This window comes from Tetranychus urticae, chromosome 2, assembly GCF_039701765.1.
Source record: "Tetranychus urticae isolate SD_2017Ah chromosome 2, NJAU_TeUrti_SD_1.0, whole genome shotgun sequence".
Taxonomy (NCBI): Eukaryota; Metazoa; Arthropoda; class Arachnida; order Trombidiformes; family Tetranychidae; genus Tetranychus; species Tetranychus urticae.
The window spans coordinates 25,133,767-25,153,375 of NC_142959.1; the positions used below are offsets into that span (position 1 = coordinate 25,133,767).

At 32.9% G+C, this 19,609-nt stretch overlaps 2 protein-coding genes across 2 annotated transcripts; one reads left to right on the forward strand and one right to left on the reverse strand.

The window, feature by feature from the left end:
- The first annotated feature begins 991 nt into the window (after positions 1-991).
- On the forward strand, positions 992-2,138 carry LOC107360665 (uncharacterized). Its single transcript, XM_015927369.3, has one exon. It carries the CDS (start codon positions 1,000-1,002, stop codon positions 1,906-1,908), a length of 909 nt encoding a protein of 302 aa, XP_015782855.1. The 5' UTR covers positions 992-999; the 3' UTR covers positions 1,909-2,138.
- A 39-nt stretch (positions 2,139-2,177) lies between these two features.
- Positions 2,178-18,849, reverse strand: LOC112538491 (uncharacterized). The gene is made up of 13 exons (XM_089267435.1): positions 18,812-18,849; positions 8,031-8,194; positions 7,887-7,952; positions 7,225-7,386; positions 6,136-6,290; positions 5,766-5,858; positions 5,195-5,584; positions 3,841-3,892; positions 3,701-3,754; positions 3,294-3,455; positions 2,957-3,111; positions 2,757-2,849; positions 2,178-2,656 (listed from the first exon to the last, which is right to left on the reverse strand). Exons 1-13 carry the CDS (start codon positions 18,832-18,834, stop codon positions 2,225-2,227), a joined length of 2,001 nt encoding a protein of 666 aa, XP_089123561.1. The 5' UTR covers positions 18,835-18,849; the 3' UTR covers positions 2,178-2,224.
- Positions 18,850-19,609: the final 760 nt, after the last annotated feature.

Below are 19,609 nucleotides of genomic sequence, written 5' to 3' on the forward strand. Positions count from 1 at the left end.
AGCAAGCTAAAACTACTCAAAATACAATGTATAATCATAGTTGTCGGGGAAATGTTTTAGATTTTGATTTCTCGGGGAAAATAAATGGACTCAGTCAAGTCGACTGTGAATAAAAATTGATCAAAAATTTACTAATGATGGTAAATCTTTAAACGTTTGAATCATTTACACCAATCACCCGACTTTGGGTAAAATGTGTTTCAACTTGTCAGTACAGCAGCTTTACATAACAGTGGCGCTTTCATGACTAATGGATAACGTTGCAGTGTCATAAATGCGTATGGCGAATTTGGGAATCGTACTTCGAACTTAATCGAAAGTAATTTTGAAATTCAAGGTCAATAATCATCGCAAGGATCTGGACTTTGGAAACTTATTCAAAGGAAATTAATTTTTGTGTTGCGATGTAGCGCCATCTATTGTCTTCTTAAGATGTGAATTAAAAAGTGATTGAATGAAGTGACAGGCAGCGTCCTCTAACGATTTGATTGCACATCTTGGCAATTGCGTTTCAGTGACTGAATTTCAGTCTAATACACATAAATAACGCAATAACTGGACGCTTTTTGAAAAATTTTTAGCATTTTCAGATTTTATTGAATATCACAAGCATTACTAATTGCATCATTTGAATTCGCGTAGAATTGCCGTTTTAGTTTTGGTAACACCAGTACAGGCAGCAGTAACAAAGTTTATCGTTTGGTAAAATTTCAATGAGAAAACATTGAGAGTATTTCTTAATTTTACTAATTTATTTAATCTTCAAGAATCGACAAACTAATGGAGCTTGAATCGTTTCAATTTTAATGGAGTACAAAAATTTGCGATTAATGTTTTTGAATTAGTCGCAGATTTTGTTTTAGGTTAATTATCGATAGATGTCGATATATTTATCGATACATTAATTTTGGCGGTTAATTTACTCTTTGTTTTAATCCTTGCTAGCTTAACACATGTTTGTTCATCGTTAAATTTGCGCTCAGTTTTGTTCTTTTGTTCATGTTTAAAGTTTCTATTTCTTTATTCAAGTGTAAAATGGCCCAAAGAAGTATTACCAGTTATTTTCAAAAGCCTCTTAATGGTTCCAATGGTTGTAGCAACGGTCCTTTAAGTCCTGCTAGAAAACGGGAAGATGTTGATTGTCTGTATAAATCAAAGAGAAATTTGTCCAAAAGTGAAGAAGACCAGTTGAAGGCTGAATTGGCCTCGTTGATTGCTAAAAAGAGAGCTGTTTCTTCTAATATGGGGCTGACTTGGTTTAAAGAGTTGAAAAGTGAATTTTCCAAAGAATATTTCATTCAATTGTCTGATTTTCTTCTCATGGAACGGCGGCAAAGAACAATTTTTCCACCCGAAGATCAAGTTTTTACTTGGACTACAATGACTCCTATTTACGATGTTAAAGTTGTCATTTTAGGACAAGATCCATACCATCAACCTCGACAAGCTCATGGTTTGTGTTTCAGTGTTCAAAAAGGAGTTGATCCGCCTCCAAGTTTGAAAAATATTTACCGAGAATTGGCAGCAGACATTGATACTTTCATTGAGCCTAATCATGGAGATCTTACTGGTTGGGCAAAGCAAGGAGTATTATTATTAAATGCGTGTCTTACAGTTCGTGCCTCGAGTGCTAACTCTCATGCTGATCAAGGTTGGGAACAGTTTACCGATGCTGTTATCAAATGGTTAAATGCAAATATGCAGAACCTTGTCTTTATCCTATGGGGAAATTATGCTCACAAGAAAGGAGCTTGTATTGACACTAAGCGTCATCTTGTACTTAAAGGGGTTCACCCTTCACCGCTTTCAGCTCATAGAGGCTTCTTCGGCTGCAAACATTTTTCTAAAACCAATAGTCATTTGGTAGCTAAGGGAAAAACACCCATCGATTGGGGAAATTTACCTTAAAAGTGACATTCCTGTTCGAAACACAACTGCTACTTATTTTTCATCAAAATTTCTAATTCCGTGTTTTTAAGTTTCATTAGATTATGTCTTGTTAAAGTCAAGCAGTTATAAATATTAATACATTACCGTTATTTTTGTACTACATTTTCCATAAAATGTTTAAATGTGTTCAATAATCAAAGTTTCTTTCATATTTTCTCATTAAAAACTCTGCTTTGTTTGAAAATTGATTATATTAATTCGTTCATATTCGTTTTCAGATAACAAGATTATTTTAAATAATTAGTTTAATGAATTTAGAGGGCAAATTGTCTAATTAATAGGACGGGAAGAATACATTCTTATAGAATGGCTTAATGGCTCGTGCATTCAATGGAGTGGAGAAGCTTATTCTCGGATTAAATGAAGATTCCACAATTCGACGATTGATGGGAGCCTGATAACGATAATTATGGTCAATCCTATTACTTCCAGATCTCATTGAGACATAATTGGTTCTCTCATGACGGAAAACTTCCAACTGCTGTTCACCAATTTCAACAGGATCAGCCAACAGTATCCAGGTTACAATTTCATCACAAGGTGGAGTTGTTAATGAACCGGAATAGCGATAAAATTTTTGAGTATTTCGAGGCAACAATTGGCGTAAAGTTATCTCTGATGGTAAAAATGATTTTGCTTTGTAATCAGGAGCTTGGCGAACAGCGTATATTAAAGGATCATAGTTGGGGTTATTCGTCTTGGAATTCTGTTGGAAGAATCAACAAAAGAAAATGAATCCAAATTGAAACATCACTCACAATCAAGTCAGCCAAGTCAAGCAATATAATTGTTCAGAGTAAAAATACCTGTAAAAAGACACCGACCACCGCCAAACCATCCTTGTATTTCACTGCAGTTTCTATGTCACCGTATTGTTTACGATAAAAGACCATGTGCATCTAAAAGACAACATTCAGATGAATTCAAATGATTTATTAAGTCGTAAACTAAAGCTGTTGTAATTAATAAGTGAACAGATTTAAACCAATGAGATTTCAGACTTTACCTCTGCTGGATAGAAAACAGAATCAACGGAATGTTCCGATCCTCTATCTGATTTTTCACCCCAATGAAAATGTAGTTGAGCAAATTCATACAGTTTACCATTCACAGCGGTACCAGTCAAATTGGGTTTTGGTGAATCAAGTAATCCGAGTTGAGCTGAAACATTAAAATTCAAAGTGAAATCATACAAGTAAACAAACTTTAAAAGATAAGCCAATTAATGTAAAGTGTTAACCATCTGTTAACCCCTTGTATCCTATTTAGTGACTCTTTAGATCATATTTTTCCAGCTCTTTACTAAAGCAATTTTTTCTCAGTATTTTCAGTAATCAACTTACCAGTGTGTCCATTGTTTCTAATCCAAGTTTCATGTGTCTCATCCAATCCACCGATTTCAACGGTTAAATCACGGTTCACTTGGACTCTAGCTGTTTCAATATCAATTGGCGATTGATTCAAACCATCACATTCTGGATATTGATCACCCCAACGGAAAACTCCTATTATATGAAGGTAATCAGAAGACATTGACTTGAATATTATGGTTTTTTGTTTTTTAACAGCTAAAATAATTACAACTATTTTCCAATCTTCTATTAAAGATTCAAAGCTGACAAAATCAGAGGATTGTCAGACGATCATAAACACAACCAGAAACACTCACTAACTGAGATATTATAATATTTTCAAAAACATAGCAGTTGTCTACATGAAGAAAGTAAAGATCTTCACATCCATAACTTACCTTTGGTGTCTTCATCCTCGTAATTCCAGGAATGTATACCATTAACTACCAGCCCTGTTTCATGATAGACCATGGAAGAAGAAAAATAGCGAATCAAAACAAATATTTGGCAATAATTTGGAAACTAGCCGGTAACTCACCTAAAACAATGAATGTTGAAGAGACTAGAGTTGAAACTTTGCCCATCGCTGTTTAATCTTCTCTTGAGGGTGGAAAGAAAAAACTGGACATTAGAATTTTTGGACCATGAGTTTCACAGTTCAAGACAGACAATGGTTAAACTTAACCCAAAAATTAACCAGGAAAAAAGAGGGAAAGTTTGGATTTCAAGTAAAAACAAATACATGGCTTACATTTGGATATGAATGGTTGACGAGAGACAATGAGAGACAAGCCAGGAAAGTGAACTGTTGTTTTGTGATGATTGTTGATTATCGCTGAGTATTATGGTTTCAATTGATGATGGAGCACAGTTTATTCCAATCTCGACGGAAAAATTATTCAATACAATCTACATGAGCAGCAATTTATCAAATTTGTTCATTTTTCACAACCAATAATCTCTCAACTGTCTCTGAACAAAAGTCTAACAATTAATGGCGATAATTGATGGCATTCATGACATTTAATAAACAGCAACAAGATGAATCAGTGATTGTATTGGAAATCAAAGATGATGTTCATTAATTAAGCTTAACACAGGAGACAGGAGAGATGTGATTTAATTTTAGACACAATCAATTAAGTTAATTTAAAGAATGGGTTAAAGGTGTCTTGACTTGATTGAATTGAATTGCAGAAAAAACAATAACAACACTCATAAAACATTCAATATTTTGATCAACTCCAGGCGGAGTCGATAGTTCTCATTATGTAATTAATTTATCATAATAATACGAAGCTACCCTGTTGGCCATCAAATCATGTTAAGTTATCATATTGTGAATGAAATTAACCTTTCGCTTTTAATCAATGTCAAAATTTGTTGTGTTATTTTAGTTTTTAACTCCCAATGATCTCAATTTAAAGATGATTGATAAACATTCAAAAATGAGTGCAATTTAGGGTACATTGAACGTTAAAATTACAATTACAATTACAGTGTGTAAGGTCTAACAACCCAATTAGTACAATGGTGAACTACACTTTAATCAATCAGTGAGTTTATATTCAATAATTGTATCTTTCTTTTGACACCAATTTCATTAAATTGATTATTAAATGAACACAATTATAGGGGTTTACAATATTTACTTGTTTTTTAGGATAATTTAAACACAAGCTTTTAATATTTATGTTTCAATCTGTACCAATGTCTATAAAAATTTATTCAGCAATCACTCAGAAATCACTAACCTTTTTGTCTCATCTTTAGTTCATAATCATTAAGCTTATTTTGATAATTTAATAACAAAAATTGCAAGCTCAAAATTTACAGAAAAGCTTGCCAGTTCAATATCAACAAGTAAATATTTGTACTATATTCAGTGATCAAGCTATATATTCATTTTGGTCCGTATTTGAGTTGACCATGAATGATGCAGTTACTCGTCGATGATTTAATGGTGATTGCTCTCGATAGTTGTGATTAAGGTAAGCGTATTCCCCAGTCTTGGAAGAAATCATATTAGCTCTTTCATGTCGGAATATTTCCGTTTGTCCTTCTGAAATGTTGACTGGCTCAGCTATAATCAACCAAGTGACTATCTCAAGGCAAGGTGGAGTTGTCAGTGATCCAGAGTATTTATAGAAATTGTTTAAATTACTTGGCAATATATCAGAGAAATTGAAAAAGCCAGGTATCAGTGATTTGTCTCGATATCTGGGAATTTTTTGGATTCCTTTAATCAATCGATCCAAGGCATGATTTTCTTCATCCGCATGCTTTGGCAAGGTCAAGAAACAGGGTTGTACAGGTAATCCAAACACAAGAATCAGCCACAATGAAATAAAGGAACAAAAAGGAAAAAAAACGAAACATTAATGCCATGTAAAGTTACAAAGATTCATAAAAAAAGTAACCGAATCATTGAGTAAGCAAAAATTACCAAAAAATATTCCTTACCTTGAAGAAGATTGAGACAACGACAAGTCCATCTGAATAGTTGAGGGCTTTATCAAAGCTTTCATACTCTTTACGGTAAAATGCCAAGTGGCCCTGTTCAAAAATAGATGAAAATCACTGTCATTAATCACCAACAATTTTTGGGATAATCAAGGTTGACGAAAAATGTCAATTTTACATTTTAATTTGAGCAAAAGATTAGTTTTAAACCGAAACACTAGATGACGTGATTATCAAACATGTGTTGAAAAAACCAAATTGACTACGTTCTTGAATTGTTCAAATTCATTTGGTCAAGTTAACCTTTAGAGTAAACATTTTGTGACACTTTTTCATTTAATTGTGATAATTAACGTGCTGACCAACTTACCTCCAATGGGTAGAATGTTGAGTTTATTGAATGTTCCGATCCCAACAGTGAATCTGTTCCCCAGTGAAAGTGTAATTGGGCAAAAACATAAATTTTATTGTCCACAGCTGAACCAGTCAACACTGGCTTTGTTGATTCCTCAACTCCTAATTGAACTACAGAGTGAATTAAAGTGGTTAAAATAATTTAGTACATACAATAACATCCCATATTAGTGTATATTAATACTCAAAATGAAAGTGCTAGTTGGCTCTTTTTCTTGCTTGTTACTGTTACACTACTGTACATTGATATGTACAAAAAGGAAGCTTTTGAGACAATTTAGCCAAAAAGATGGCTTATTGAGAAGGTGAAATTAATCAAAATATACTTTTGTGAACCTAAGTCTTAACTCTAGTCGTTAATTACTGTTGAACCTTATTTCAAACCCAATTTAGATGCTTTTCTTTACTTGTGACAAGATATTCTCATGACAAAAAGTGTTTAAAATCATGAATTCATCTTATAATGATAGTCATTTCATGAGGAAAACGCAAGCAATTTTTCAAGTCCGTCGTTAGGTGATTAATATTATTGAGCAACAATCAGTTATATTGTTATACATATGAAACATAATTTACTATTTTATGCAAAACAATTGATTCGCCTTTTATAAAAGCTTAGAAAGTTTAATAAGGTTCAGTTTAGAGCAATAGGCTTCAACGTTTCTTTAACGATTAATATAATGATGAATGATTTTGTCTGGCAAGTTTAATCAACAGATATAATCAAATAACATAAGCTAATCGATAATCAATGTTGAAACAAAAATTAAACATGATAGTATTGAATGTTATTGAGCACAGAAAATGAACCGAACTAAATCATCATTCATTTTTTTAAACATTTACCTTCATCGATTAATTTGTTTTGTTTGTCTAGCAAAATTGATTTTTTTAACTCTAAATTGTGATCATTTTTCAACCTTCATTTTACAATAATCGACTAAACAGCTTTAAATATTCAATAATAGATGCAAAAATTAAACTGATCAAGTTGTAAACCAAAAGATGATCAGATGATGCAGGCTAGATTAAAAGGTAAACTCACCTGTATGGCCATTGTTTTCAATGAAAGCCTGGTAAAGCTTTTGAAATCCAATAAAGTCAATTTTCATTGAACTGTTATAATCAACTAATCTGGTATCAATGTTGATTGGCGATTGAAACTGTCCTTTACATTTTGGATAAAGTTGATACCAGTCATTGATACCTAAACAAACACAAAACGGAAAATGGTTCAACACCAAAACAATTAAGACAGTAGATTGGAAACAAATTAATTGACAATTAGGTTAACTCTTAGACTACGTAATTGGCCGATAAAAACTGGTTAAGTTTCCTCAATAAAACCTTTTTCCTTGAAGCTAAAGCCTAGACTTAGCAACACGACTGTAAACCAGTTGCTAAGTAAACCACTGAACCAGATGATCATAATTGTCATCAATGATCAAATAAACACTTTATCAATTGAATTGACCAAGACACTGAAACAATTAAAACAAAATAACCATAAAAGACCAACTAGAGATGAACCAGAATAACCAGAAAACAAGACAAGCAACAGCTGATAAACAGCGACTAATAATAAGCAATAAATGTGGCCAAGTCTTGGAATCCATAACTTAAATTCAACACAGTCAATTGTTAATTAATGGCCAACTAATTGTGGGTAAATTAAAACACAATTAATAGAGAGAAACAAAACCTTACCATTTCCTTTACCATCGTAAGTCCAAGTTGATTCATGTGGAGGTATAACTTTACTTATAGTTGACTCTAATGATTGAAAATGAAATAAAGGGGAAACCAATCAATTTACCTTCTCTGTTGGGTTGATTTGTATCAATGGTTTACCTGATGGTGTGGCAGTTAGTACCTTTAAAGCAGCATAAACCAGAGTCAAAAAATTCATTATTGTTAAACAATGTAAACACCAGACCGGCGAGGTGAAAAAAAGTGAACCAAAATTGAACCACTTTTGTATGAAACAAACTTGAACAAATGATTTGTTTCCAATCCTTTCAACAATCAAATAGTCAAAAAAAGTAAATATGAAAATATTATGGATTAATCATGATTAAAATGTAAAGAATGAAATGAAAACTGAATGAAACTCAAGCCGAGACAAACTATTGAGTTTTACTGGTGAGTAAGATCAATAGAAACAGTAAAAATGATGAAAAAGTAAGGAAAGGTAAAAATTGAATCAATATTGTGGATATAATATTGAATGAATCAACAAATGAATGAAACATAAATAATCATTAAGCTTATCGTTTTTCTTTCTGTTCACTTTCTAATTGTTCATTAGCTGATTAGCTCATGAAGACAATTTTTAATAAACTATCTTCTTCTCTGTAAAAAGCTGAGTCAGTTGAAAGCAAATTAAATTGATTTAATTCACTTTTAAATTGTCAAATGCTTTTTAATCATCTAATTGTTGTCAATCGATTGTCTTCTTTACTTTGGCAGTCATTGATTAGTTAATGGTTTGCATTTGATTGCCATTCAGTTGCTTAACATCAGGATAAATTGTGACCAGCAAATATCCTTGCAATGAAACAGATGCAATTTCATTAGTTTGTGATCAAATGAGGATCGACTAAAAGTTTATTTTGATCTGAACCGTTGCTATGATTTAAGTTCATTTGAGATATTATTTGGTCACCTTTTTGATTATATAAGCCAGAATCCTTCAAGGTAATGCTGGTTTATTGGAAAAGTTAGTTGTTAGTTGAAATCTGAATAGGAAAAGTTACCATGGAACACAAAATTTTCCAGAAATCTAAGGGTGATTTAATCCCAGCCAAACATTAAGCTCGCAAATGCAGATTAGAGTGAGCATTCTTTGACATTATAATTACAAGCTGAGCCCCCGATCATGACTGATCGTAAATTTCTTTTCACTGAATACAATAAATCCAATTCACATTTAAAGACTCAAATTATTGATGAAAAACCATTGTCAATGAGAAAAAACAAAATAAAATTTGGTTCAACAGTTGAGGCAACATATTTTTTACCTAACGCTTTGCTCGAAAAATGCTCGAACCTATCCTTCTAATTCAAACCAACAATCAACCTGAACAACCTAAACATTTTTCCCCCAAAGTCAATGGTAAAAGATACGGATTCTGCATTTTTCCCCTGCCCTGTTTGAACGCTGATTTCTCAGGTACCTGAATTCCGAAGAAGTTCAGACTATTTTTCGTGAATGTGGTTTATTCATGGCTTTCAGGCTGTGAATTTCTTTAGAATCCTTTTAGTTTGGCCACAATCTTTACGCAAAAATTTCATGTTTCGACTTTATATATGGTATCGGTTCCACGTAAACTCAAAGTTTTTCATGCGTTTTTGACTTTTGAACGTAGAATTCACAACACGTAAAATAAACTAATGATACAAAATGCACATTTAACGTACATTCAAACAATGTGCTTTATGAATTCATCGCCGTGAAAATGTATGTATTTCCATGGAAACAGAAGAACACACATTAATTTCACGAATTTGGTTGGCACGATCAAGACTTGCAATGTATTATTATTCTCTTTGTCTAATAATGCTCTAACTAACGATATCTAATACATCAAAATCTATCCTGTACATCTCGAGTTGTTATGATCCAAATTTACCTATTTATTTTATGTCTAACGCTTGTAATAATTTAATCAATCAATGCTGTACAATCATACAGTACTTTATTACAGTTAATATTCCAATGAGTACAGACTTTAAAGAAAAACAACTCTAAATGACTTGCAGACATTTTGGCAAAATCAATTTTAGCTGAAATTGTTACAGTACATATGTTTAGTGAAAAACAACTATATTTACTTTTAGAGTTTGTTGCAGATGAACGGTAACTGTTGAACGCAGCTTGATATTTCCCCAAGATAAATTTTATTGAAAGTAAAAGTAAACTTCCACTACTATGTATATGTGTAGAAACTTTGAGATTAATGATAAAAATTTAAAGATTTAAACTTGAATTTAAGGCAGCAAAGAGTCATGAGTCTTCGGAAGATGAAGAGTCAGTTGCACCAATCTCTCTCAAGGCACGAGTCTTATCCCGAATGCATGGTGGAGAAGCTACACCGCTGAGAGCAAGGATGGACCCGATCCCATTACCCGCTCCTTCTCCCGTCCGTCCTTTGATTATTTGTGCACCTCCTGGACTTCCAAAGAGGAAATCAAAGAGCGGTACCATCATTGAACGGGTTTCAAATGGAACAGTGCCTGGGACTTCCGGTCATGGTCATACCAAGTCTGGCTCTCGGTCTCAAGCAGAGAAAAAAGTTAAAGGAACCCGAGGAACTCTTCGCCCCTGACGTTGACCTGAGCCTTGACTTTACAGAAAAATTTGAAGAGTTAGTGGAAGAGCGACGCAAAACAAAGAAGGTACTAAAATAGTAGATGATAAGATCTATTGTAAGTTTTGTAACCACGGGGCTCCATGTCATCCTAAGCTTAGGCGAAATATTTATCGCCACTTGGCTTCCAACCATTTACAAGGTCCTTGGGAAGTTTCTAACTGGTACTCAAAAGTCTCTTTATGATGAAAAGCGTGCTAACCAACCTCCGAAGTCCAAGGAGCCGAAAGCAAAGGCTTTTGTGATCGAGTCTGCTGACTCAGAATGAATAATATTTCTTTGCATTTGTCTTTTCTATTATTTTGAATAAAATTTTTTGATTATTATCCAATTCAACTACAGTAAACTCTCACTTATTTTGACAAAAAAAACAGCTCCATCTTTGGTCATTAATAAGAGAAGATGATTAATCAGAAGATAAGTTTTTCGATTAGTCTCATGTTATTTTGTAATTACAATGATTCGTCGTAAATTAGCAAGAATACCCTTACCTGAGAAATTACAAATAATTCAAGAATGTGAAACCATGAGAGAATCTGATGTTGCTCGTCAACATAAATTATCAAGACAAGCCGTTAATTACATAATCAACAAACAAGATGAATACAAAGAGGTGGCTGATGATGAGATGATGATGAAGAGAAGAAGGTTATCCAACAACAACAAATACGATCAAATTGAAGAAGCTGTATAAGCCTTCATCACCAAGTGTAACAATGCGTCCATTCCAGTTAACTGTCCACTAATAAAAGCAACAGCTTTAAAGAAAGCAGAACAATTAGAGTTGACAACATTCAGAGCTTCATCTTGGTGGATTGACAAATTATTGAAAAAGAATGGAATTGTGTTGAGAAAGGTCAATGGTGAAGCCAAGTCCGATACTAGTGAGGTTAATAAATGGTTGATTGAGCTACCTAATTTGTTAAAAGATTATACTGGGGATCTAATTGTTAATGTTGATGAGACTGCTGTGTTTTATCGACAGGTAAATAATAGGACATATTGTCTGGTTGGTCAAGATGTTAAAGGTTACAAGGTTCAAAAGGAAAGGTTGACGCTCTTACTTGGCACTACATTATCTGGTAACAAATTGCCACCAATGGTAATTGGTAAATCCAAAAATACTCGTTGCTTTAAAGGCATTAATATCAAAGAAATGGTCAACTATAAAGATAGTAAAAATGCTTGGATGACCTCAGAGATATTTGGTGAATGGGTAGCAAACCTGGATAAAGAGACAAAGAAAAGGAACAGAAAGGCTTATTATTATTAGACAATTTCAGAGGTCATAAAATACCAGAAAATGTAAACAACTTACATGTTGAATTTTCGCCCGCCAACACAACGTCAGTGACGCAACCAATGGATGGTGGAATAATAAAAAGCTTTAAAGAACATTATAAAAGGCTACTTAATAGAAAATTAGTTGACCGTATTGATGAAGCTAATTCTTTTGAACAATTAAAACAAATTGATGTACTTGAGGCTATTATATTGATAACTCAAGCTTGGTCAGCTGTTGAAAGAAGTGTCATAATCAATTGTTGGAGACATGTTGGTATTAATAAATAACCTTAGATGGAGCTGTTTTTTTTGTCAAAATAAGTGAGAGTTTACTGTACATTTATTCTGGACTTAGGTTCTCAAGTCACGGTTACATAAGTTTGACTTTGTTTAAAATCATTGGACTACTGGTTCTTAAACTTAGATGGGATTATAAGTAGGCTATTATGTAAGTATTTTCAATTTGCAACAGATGCATTCTGCAACCTGGTTATAATTACAACCGTCTTCTCGCGATACGACCTCCAAAGCAAGAGCCATTCTATCGTTGTTCGCTGGTGATGGTATTATAGGCAGGTTCGTCTGGGTACATTAATGCTCGACTTACATCTGGCGCTTTTTGACCAATTCTGATAACTGGGATGTGGCTCTTCTCTTCACTGTTACGATCTAAACGAAGTAAACGAATCTGTGTTAAAAGAGAGATTCTTTCGTTATGAAATCTTTTTTGACGTAGATATGCCGCGTAGTAAATTCTGTATCTAATAGTAAAATCTAGGCAATTTCTTTTAAATTTTCAATTTATTTCTCTAATGTGTAGAAACTTTGAGATTAATGAAAGCAATTTAAAGATTTAAACTTGAATTTAAGGAAACAAAATCAAACTTTTAAGCTTTAACAATAATACTTGTTGATTTATTAATTGGAGAAAGACGGTTTGCATGAATTGAATGGAGGTTTTTTGTCGTTTATATATGAAAAATCATGGCTAATTAGTAAGCTACATCTTCTCTTTGTCTGAACAATTATGATGATTTATTCTTGATCTTGTTTAAGCAAAGTCTTATCTAGTTAACTTCAATAAATTCAGTCATTCTCAATTAAATTTAAGGTCACCTACTTATCCGTCAACGTTTACGGTTATACAGAGTAATACCCTGTATTGTAGGTCAAATATTGTGTTCGAGGTCAAATTATTCTGCTTGTTAACTCTGGTGCAATGATAATATAGATGCATAAAAATCTAATAGTTAGAATCAATATAAATTGCTGTGAAATTTGTTTAAAGTCATCAGTTTGGTTTTAAGTTGTTCAACAAAATCGTTCAAAGTTGTGTCTCCTCGTAGTATCGTTCATCATGCTCCAATTTTCATCCCCAATTGAAGACTTCTTTTGAGATGAAACAATTTGTTTCTCTTCGATGGATCAATCCAACGCTCATCAGCCACAAGTGTACTTACCACAGACGTTGAGATCGCATGTGGGCAAATCTTTAAGTGAAAATGTGGCCCAATCAAACGCGTCGCAAGTTTCTTCAATAAACACGATGGAAACTACTATTAAGGAGCTACATGTGGAAATCGATCAAAAAAATGCAACTAGAAAGATGCTTGAAAATTTGACTGCTAATGCTCATTTCCTTATTATTCATTGAATGAAGAGCTAAATGCGAACAAAACATTTTAAAAAATTGGAGTTTTGTTTTCAATAAACTTATGGTTGACACCCAAGGCGACACTTGGGTTCAAGTTCAAAAATAAATTTTGAATTCAAAACGACGACAACAGCGCAAACAACAACACTAACAACAACAAAAAAATAATAATGCCAGTGTTGGTGGCAATGGTGATACCAATGAACTAGAAATGAATAGTGAAAATAATGGACAACAACAGCAACAAGAAAATAATAGTGATAATGCCAGTGTTGGTGGTAATGGCTCTGATAAAAATCCCAACCCAATCCGGCAACAACAAACTTCAGCAACTTTGATTGAGCCAGTCATAAATGAATATGTGGAAAATTTACAGAAAAATTGTGATACATTTGCTGAATTTATTGAAATTTGGAACATGCATAAACATTCGGAAAGTTTTCTTCCAAGTGTGATTTTTAGTCTTTTTTCCTCCCAAAAAAAAACTTGAAATTTCAATTCAAAAGATTGAAGCTGAATTGTCCAAGATCTCACGTCCAATTCTGCTCTCATATGAAGAAATTGAGGAAAATAAAATACATTTTACCACTGCAATTCGTGACGATGTCCACAGAAATTTTTATTACTCGATTATGCAAGCCAATCAACGATTAACAATAAATGAACTGAAAAAAAAATTGGATGAGTTCATAGGAAAAAATGGACCAAACAGGTATTGCAAAGGAACACCGGCATGTCTCATTGATGGCAAGAAAGAATGTAAAGCATCGGGCCCGAGTGATTATGTCTTATCTCATGTCCAAAATGCCATGGAAATTCCAAATGTTTGTTATTATTGTCGAAAGAAAAATTTCCGAATCGCTCAATTCAAAGATCATTTTATAAAAGTGCACTGGGCTCTGGGATTTGGGGAGAGGAAAATTACAGAGGCTTATTCCTCAGACATTGACTGATTTCATTGACTCTTGATTTTCAATTTAATTTATTTTGCAAATTCTTGATTCTTTAAAAAATTTACACATTTGTAATTATAAAACAATAAAGTTATGTTATATTTTACTTTGGCTTGTAGAAGACTTTAATTTAGCTCAAATTAGCTTGATAGTCGATAAAATGTTCTTTCTAATGGCTCAGAATCGTTATTAGGGTGATTTTGGCTTTTTGAAATGTTTAGTTAGTAACGCTTTTATTCCATCAAGGAATTCAAAAACCTTTCTTAGATTTTTTGGTACATAAGTTGTAGCGAAATCAAAAACAGGATATTTTTCACTAAATCTTGAAGCAGCCAATTTTTCTACGTATTTTGTTGCTCAAAATCGTATAGAAAAAATTCGCCGGTTCTTTCATCAAATAACAAAATTTCCGATGCTGATTTCGCAGCTAAATACAAACCACTGTGCTCACGCCCTTTTGTTGCAATCGCGTTTAGTCGTATGGTTGTTTCTGCACCTGTTTCACAGTTGAAGACTTTTAAATTAATCTTTTGAGCTAAAATGAAAATATTATTGGCAAAAAGTGTGACTCGGAATTCGTTGAGAGTTTGATTTTCTAAGGCCTTCTCAAGTTCAGATAGGTCGCAGGAATTTGTTGATTTTAATTCTAAAGTGGGACCACAGCCGTTGAATAAAATCGTATCTTTCAAAGAATCTTGTAAACATCTTCCGCGTAACGGGCAAGCAAATTTTAATCTATAACTCTTAAGAATAACTCCGTTCGTAAATATTAAAATTTGACTGTATCAGCATAAAAATTTCTTATTATTTCAATTTGATCAAAATACTCTAATTCGTGAAAGAGAGCCAAATGGTCTCTTTGTCGGCCAGCCATACCAGAAAGCTTTCGCCTGACACGTAGATTTCTAGTAGTAAAAACATAATCAATTCGAGACGGATCAAAACCTTGAAAACCGTGGTATATTTTAGTTGTTTCGATCGGGATCAGATCAAATACCGTTTCAAACGAGCCAAGGAAGCCAACATTCAGCCGTTCCCTGAGATTACGCAAAGGAGGGTCTACAGAATTTTTCACTTTTTCATCCTTGGGATTAAGGACACTTACGGAAATGAACTATTCAGTATAAAATCACCATCTTAGTCAAACAGGGCTTCCGCGGGTGACTTGGGGCAACAAAGAAATGTCGGCCATTATATGCTAGCTGAGGGAGAAAATCTTCTCCGTCATAAAATGGCCGACCCGCTAATAATCAACCAATTGTGGCCTTTCCTTACCTACTTGAGGTAGGGAAAGGTAGTGCTTACCTGGTTAAACCAGTTTTTCTTACAATAGTTCCATCTGAGAAAAATGTAGAAATTAGTATCGATAGTATCGATGAGCTTTTCATCAGCTGTTCACTATTATTAATCATGGTTAAGAGAGCAATCTAACCAATATAAACCACTGCACTGCATTCATTAGGGGTTGTTCGTGGTTAGATTGCTCTCTTAACCACTAACAACCACTACATTCATTGAAGACTAAAAATTAAGTTTAAGATCGAAACAAAATTTCTGCTTCAATTTATAGGAATTCGGATAATTAGTATTCCGAAATAAGTAAATGAAACATTAAATGAAAGATAGCAAAATTTTAACACTTGTCTTTATTGGTTTTATAATTACAAATTAACTTTTTTTAAAAAATTGAAAAACAATGTTTGTAAATTCGATAAATTCTTTTATAAAATGATCTTTGAATTGAGCGATCCGGAAGTTTGTCTTTCGATGATTCGGTGACTTATCGATCATATTGCGAATACACTGCAAACCAATGATTAAAATAAAAACGAGTGTCAAATAAAGTTCAAATTTTATTATTTCCACGTCATATCAAGCAAAATAGTCAAAATAATATTAGGATTCAAGTGTTTTCAAATTTTTGATAACGGTTGAACCCTGATTGCCGAAATTTACATAAAAAGTTTTGGCCGCTCGATTGGTTGAACTTCTGACCAATCTAATTGTGAAATTGCTGTCAGCCTTCAACAGTTTCTTTTGTGAATGATGATAAACTCAATAAACGCCATTATGCCAAGATCATAATCTGTCCAATCCAATATGTGTATAAAATGCTTGGACCGAGAGTTGACGAGTTAGTCTAATGCCAGCAGAATATTAAAATTAATATCAATGTAAAATTTAGATCTTTCAATTAAATCTCAAATAAGTGATAAGTCTAGTCAGTTGAGTCTGGATACAATTAAGACTCAATTTGATTAAGTTCATATAGTCTACAATGAAACACATTTTTTTAGAAAAATTGATTTGAGTTGGAATTGAGATTCAGAATAAATCCAACAGATGCTGCTAAAGTCTTGAATAACGAACTAAAGTCTAAAGAACTGCAACTTGGTCAATGTTTTTCATCAACTATCAATGAATTTGCTGACACACAATAAAACTTCACGTTATCGACGGACATAATGTGACGATGCTTCAGAATCCTTTCACTCAAATATTACTTAAGCTGCTCACTTAGAGGCTCATGGGCAATGGTCACTCTGATCTTTTTTAGCGAAGAAAAATTTGCTCTTCAGATTGGATTTCAACCCAAAAAATTTCAAAAATTTAACAGAACTTCTATCTTGACCAATTTCGAACTTTGTAAATTTTTATAAATTTAAATTCAAAGCACCAATTAGAACTTTATTTTGTTCCATTTTCCTACTGAACTATTTTTTCTCATCTCTAGAAACTTGGTATGTTCGAGATGGTGGCACTCAAAAATTAACGTAAGTGTGTCCCTTTTTTTGTTAACTTAACCCTGACCACTACTGTAGTGAAAAATATACAACTGAGTAAACTGAACCGGTGGTCAGTTTCAAACCAAATCAGATCGAAACCAGATCAGAATCAAATTAAGCGTATTCACGATTAACATTCTGGAAAAGATTAACATTATTTTATCCCAAATAGTCTGAACCAAGACAAACAACTAACATAAAATATGAAAATATCCGCATGTATAATGACAATGGCTTTCAATCATCACCTGACGATCGAAAGCACCTTTTAGTTCACAGAACGCCCGTAATCTCAGAACAGTGGAATTCGCAAAAATCGGTTACGAGGGAATCTTTATGATTACTTGAAATTGTGTGATTGACTTAAAGAAAATCGTTAATATTGGTAAACTTTTTCTCTATTGAAAGTTCGAAAAAACCCAAACTGACTCTAAACAATAGTCCATTAGTCGCTCCATCCAGTCCATCAGTAATCTTAAATAGGCCGAGCGCATTACATGGCACCCTGACATTATACACGCGGATAAAACAATTCAAGTAAACCAATTTGATTTGATTTTGTTGAGAAAATGAATTTACATTAAAAAACAAATACAGATGAATGCCTTTGGCTTGACTTTCCAATTTAATCATCACACATTCAACCAAATAAGGATATTGACAAGTTGAGACTCTGTTCAGCCAACACTACGAATAAAATGATTTAAAATTAAAGCGTTAAAATACAATAAAGTGCAAGTGCATTGAAAAGTTAAACCCAAAAGTCTCCACCTAAACAGTGTAAATTGTAACTTTAATTGTGAATCCAAAAGGTAAACAATTTAAAATGAAATGAAACAATAATAAAAACAATGAAACTTCTCAGTAAACCATTAAGAAACTGTCGAGACTCGAGTTTAATTTAAAGGTAAAATGTTGATCGGAAAAAGTAAGATTTGAAAGCAAATATTGATTCAGCAGCTAAAGGTTAAAATGGTGATTAAAATGATTGATTAAAAGCCATTCAATTCGCAGCGAAAATTCAAATCAAAACATTTACAGTAAACACGATTAAATGACATTTCATGATGTATTACAGTCTAACATTTTTATCATACATTTTTTTTCTGACTCAGTTATTGTAATATTAAACTGTAAAGATAAAAATAGTTTGCGACATTCTTGAACATGCCTTTGACATGAAACATCAACATGAGACTGAGGGAAACTCACTCACAAAAAGCGATATTCAAAATGATTATTGATGTTTACTGTGATCCGGATGATTATGGTGATGATGAGTGAAAATGGTTGATAATCGGTTGACAGTTTTGCTTCACTTTTTTCTCTGTATCGCAATTTAACATTTATCTTTTTTTTGTTCCCTCTAATAATCATCTTCATTGCAATTCAATCAATCAATTTCGTCTTTTCATATTGTCATCTCATCTTAACCATGTTCAATGTAATCATTTGTTTGGCCCAACAGAGTCCGACAGAGCCCAACACGGTTGAACAATCAAAACGAAAGAAAAGGTTTTTTTTCGCCTTTTGCAACAACTTTTCTTTTCGTTGGTAAAAAAGTGTAACAGAAGTAAAAACTTACCCATTTCGTGTGCCTGCTTTCATGATTGCTATTCATGGATATCAATTTGATTACAATTAACAAGAATAAGCTGGGAAAATGTATAATTTAGTCGACTTGATTTGATTGTGATTGGGAAAAAATGATTTTCGATCGCAAGACTGTCTTCGATTCAGCTGAGTAAACTGTAAGGCAAAAAAGGTTCGTTTTTTGAACAATTGCTTTGCTTCTTTTATTGATATTAATCAATGTTTAAATAAGTTTGTTATTCATCGATGTTTCAGGTTAAATCTGATCAATCTGCTTTTCAATGTTTTGTCTGGAAAATTTCATTACCAAGTTTTTACGAAAAGAAGTTACGAGTTTTCAAGAAAATCGTTTTTTCTGGTATTCTTGTATTGTTTGGGACACTTCACACCATTTACAATTGGGCCAAAGATGATCACATTGATGATGAATGATGAAAGGAGGAAAAGGTAGGAAGAGATTTAAGAAGGAAAACGCAATATTATTGGGTGAATAAAGTGTATTCATAGTAAAAGCTGATTTAAATTGCATAAATAACAATTTATACAGTTGCACTGAAACTCAAAAATTTCAATTTCTAACTGTATTTGCTTGAATAAATATATTGTCGGCATTTCATTCAGTGAAAGCTAGATTAACATGAAAGACAGGAGAAGGCACATGAAAAAAAGATGAATTGCAATGAGAAACAAAGTGCAATATTCAAGGAAAAATGAAGTTCAAAGAAAATCATAAATACTCATAGATACTGTAGAGATCAATTCAATGTCTCTGCTATTTAAATGGAAATAT

Bases quoted from the DNA above. Each gene is read 5' to 3' on its own strand.
- LOC107360665 (XM_015927369.3), top strand. From the start codon at position 1,000: ATGTTTAAAGTTTCTATTTCTTTATTCAAGTGTAAAATGGCCCAAAGA.
- LOC112538491 (XM_089267435.1), bottom strand. From the start codon at position 18,834: ATGAAAGCAGGCACACGAAATGG. The intron at 7,387-7,886 runs GTAAGGTTTTGT...GTGTTTGTTTAG, and splicing joins TTACGATGGTAAAGGAAATG to GTATCAATGACTGGTATCAA. The intron at 3,755-3,840 runs GTGAGTTACCGG...ATCATGAAACAG, and splicing joins TTCAACATTCATTGTTTTAG to GGCTGGTAGTTAATGGTATA.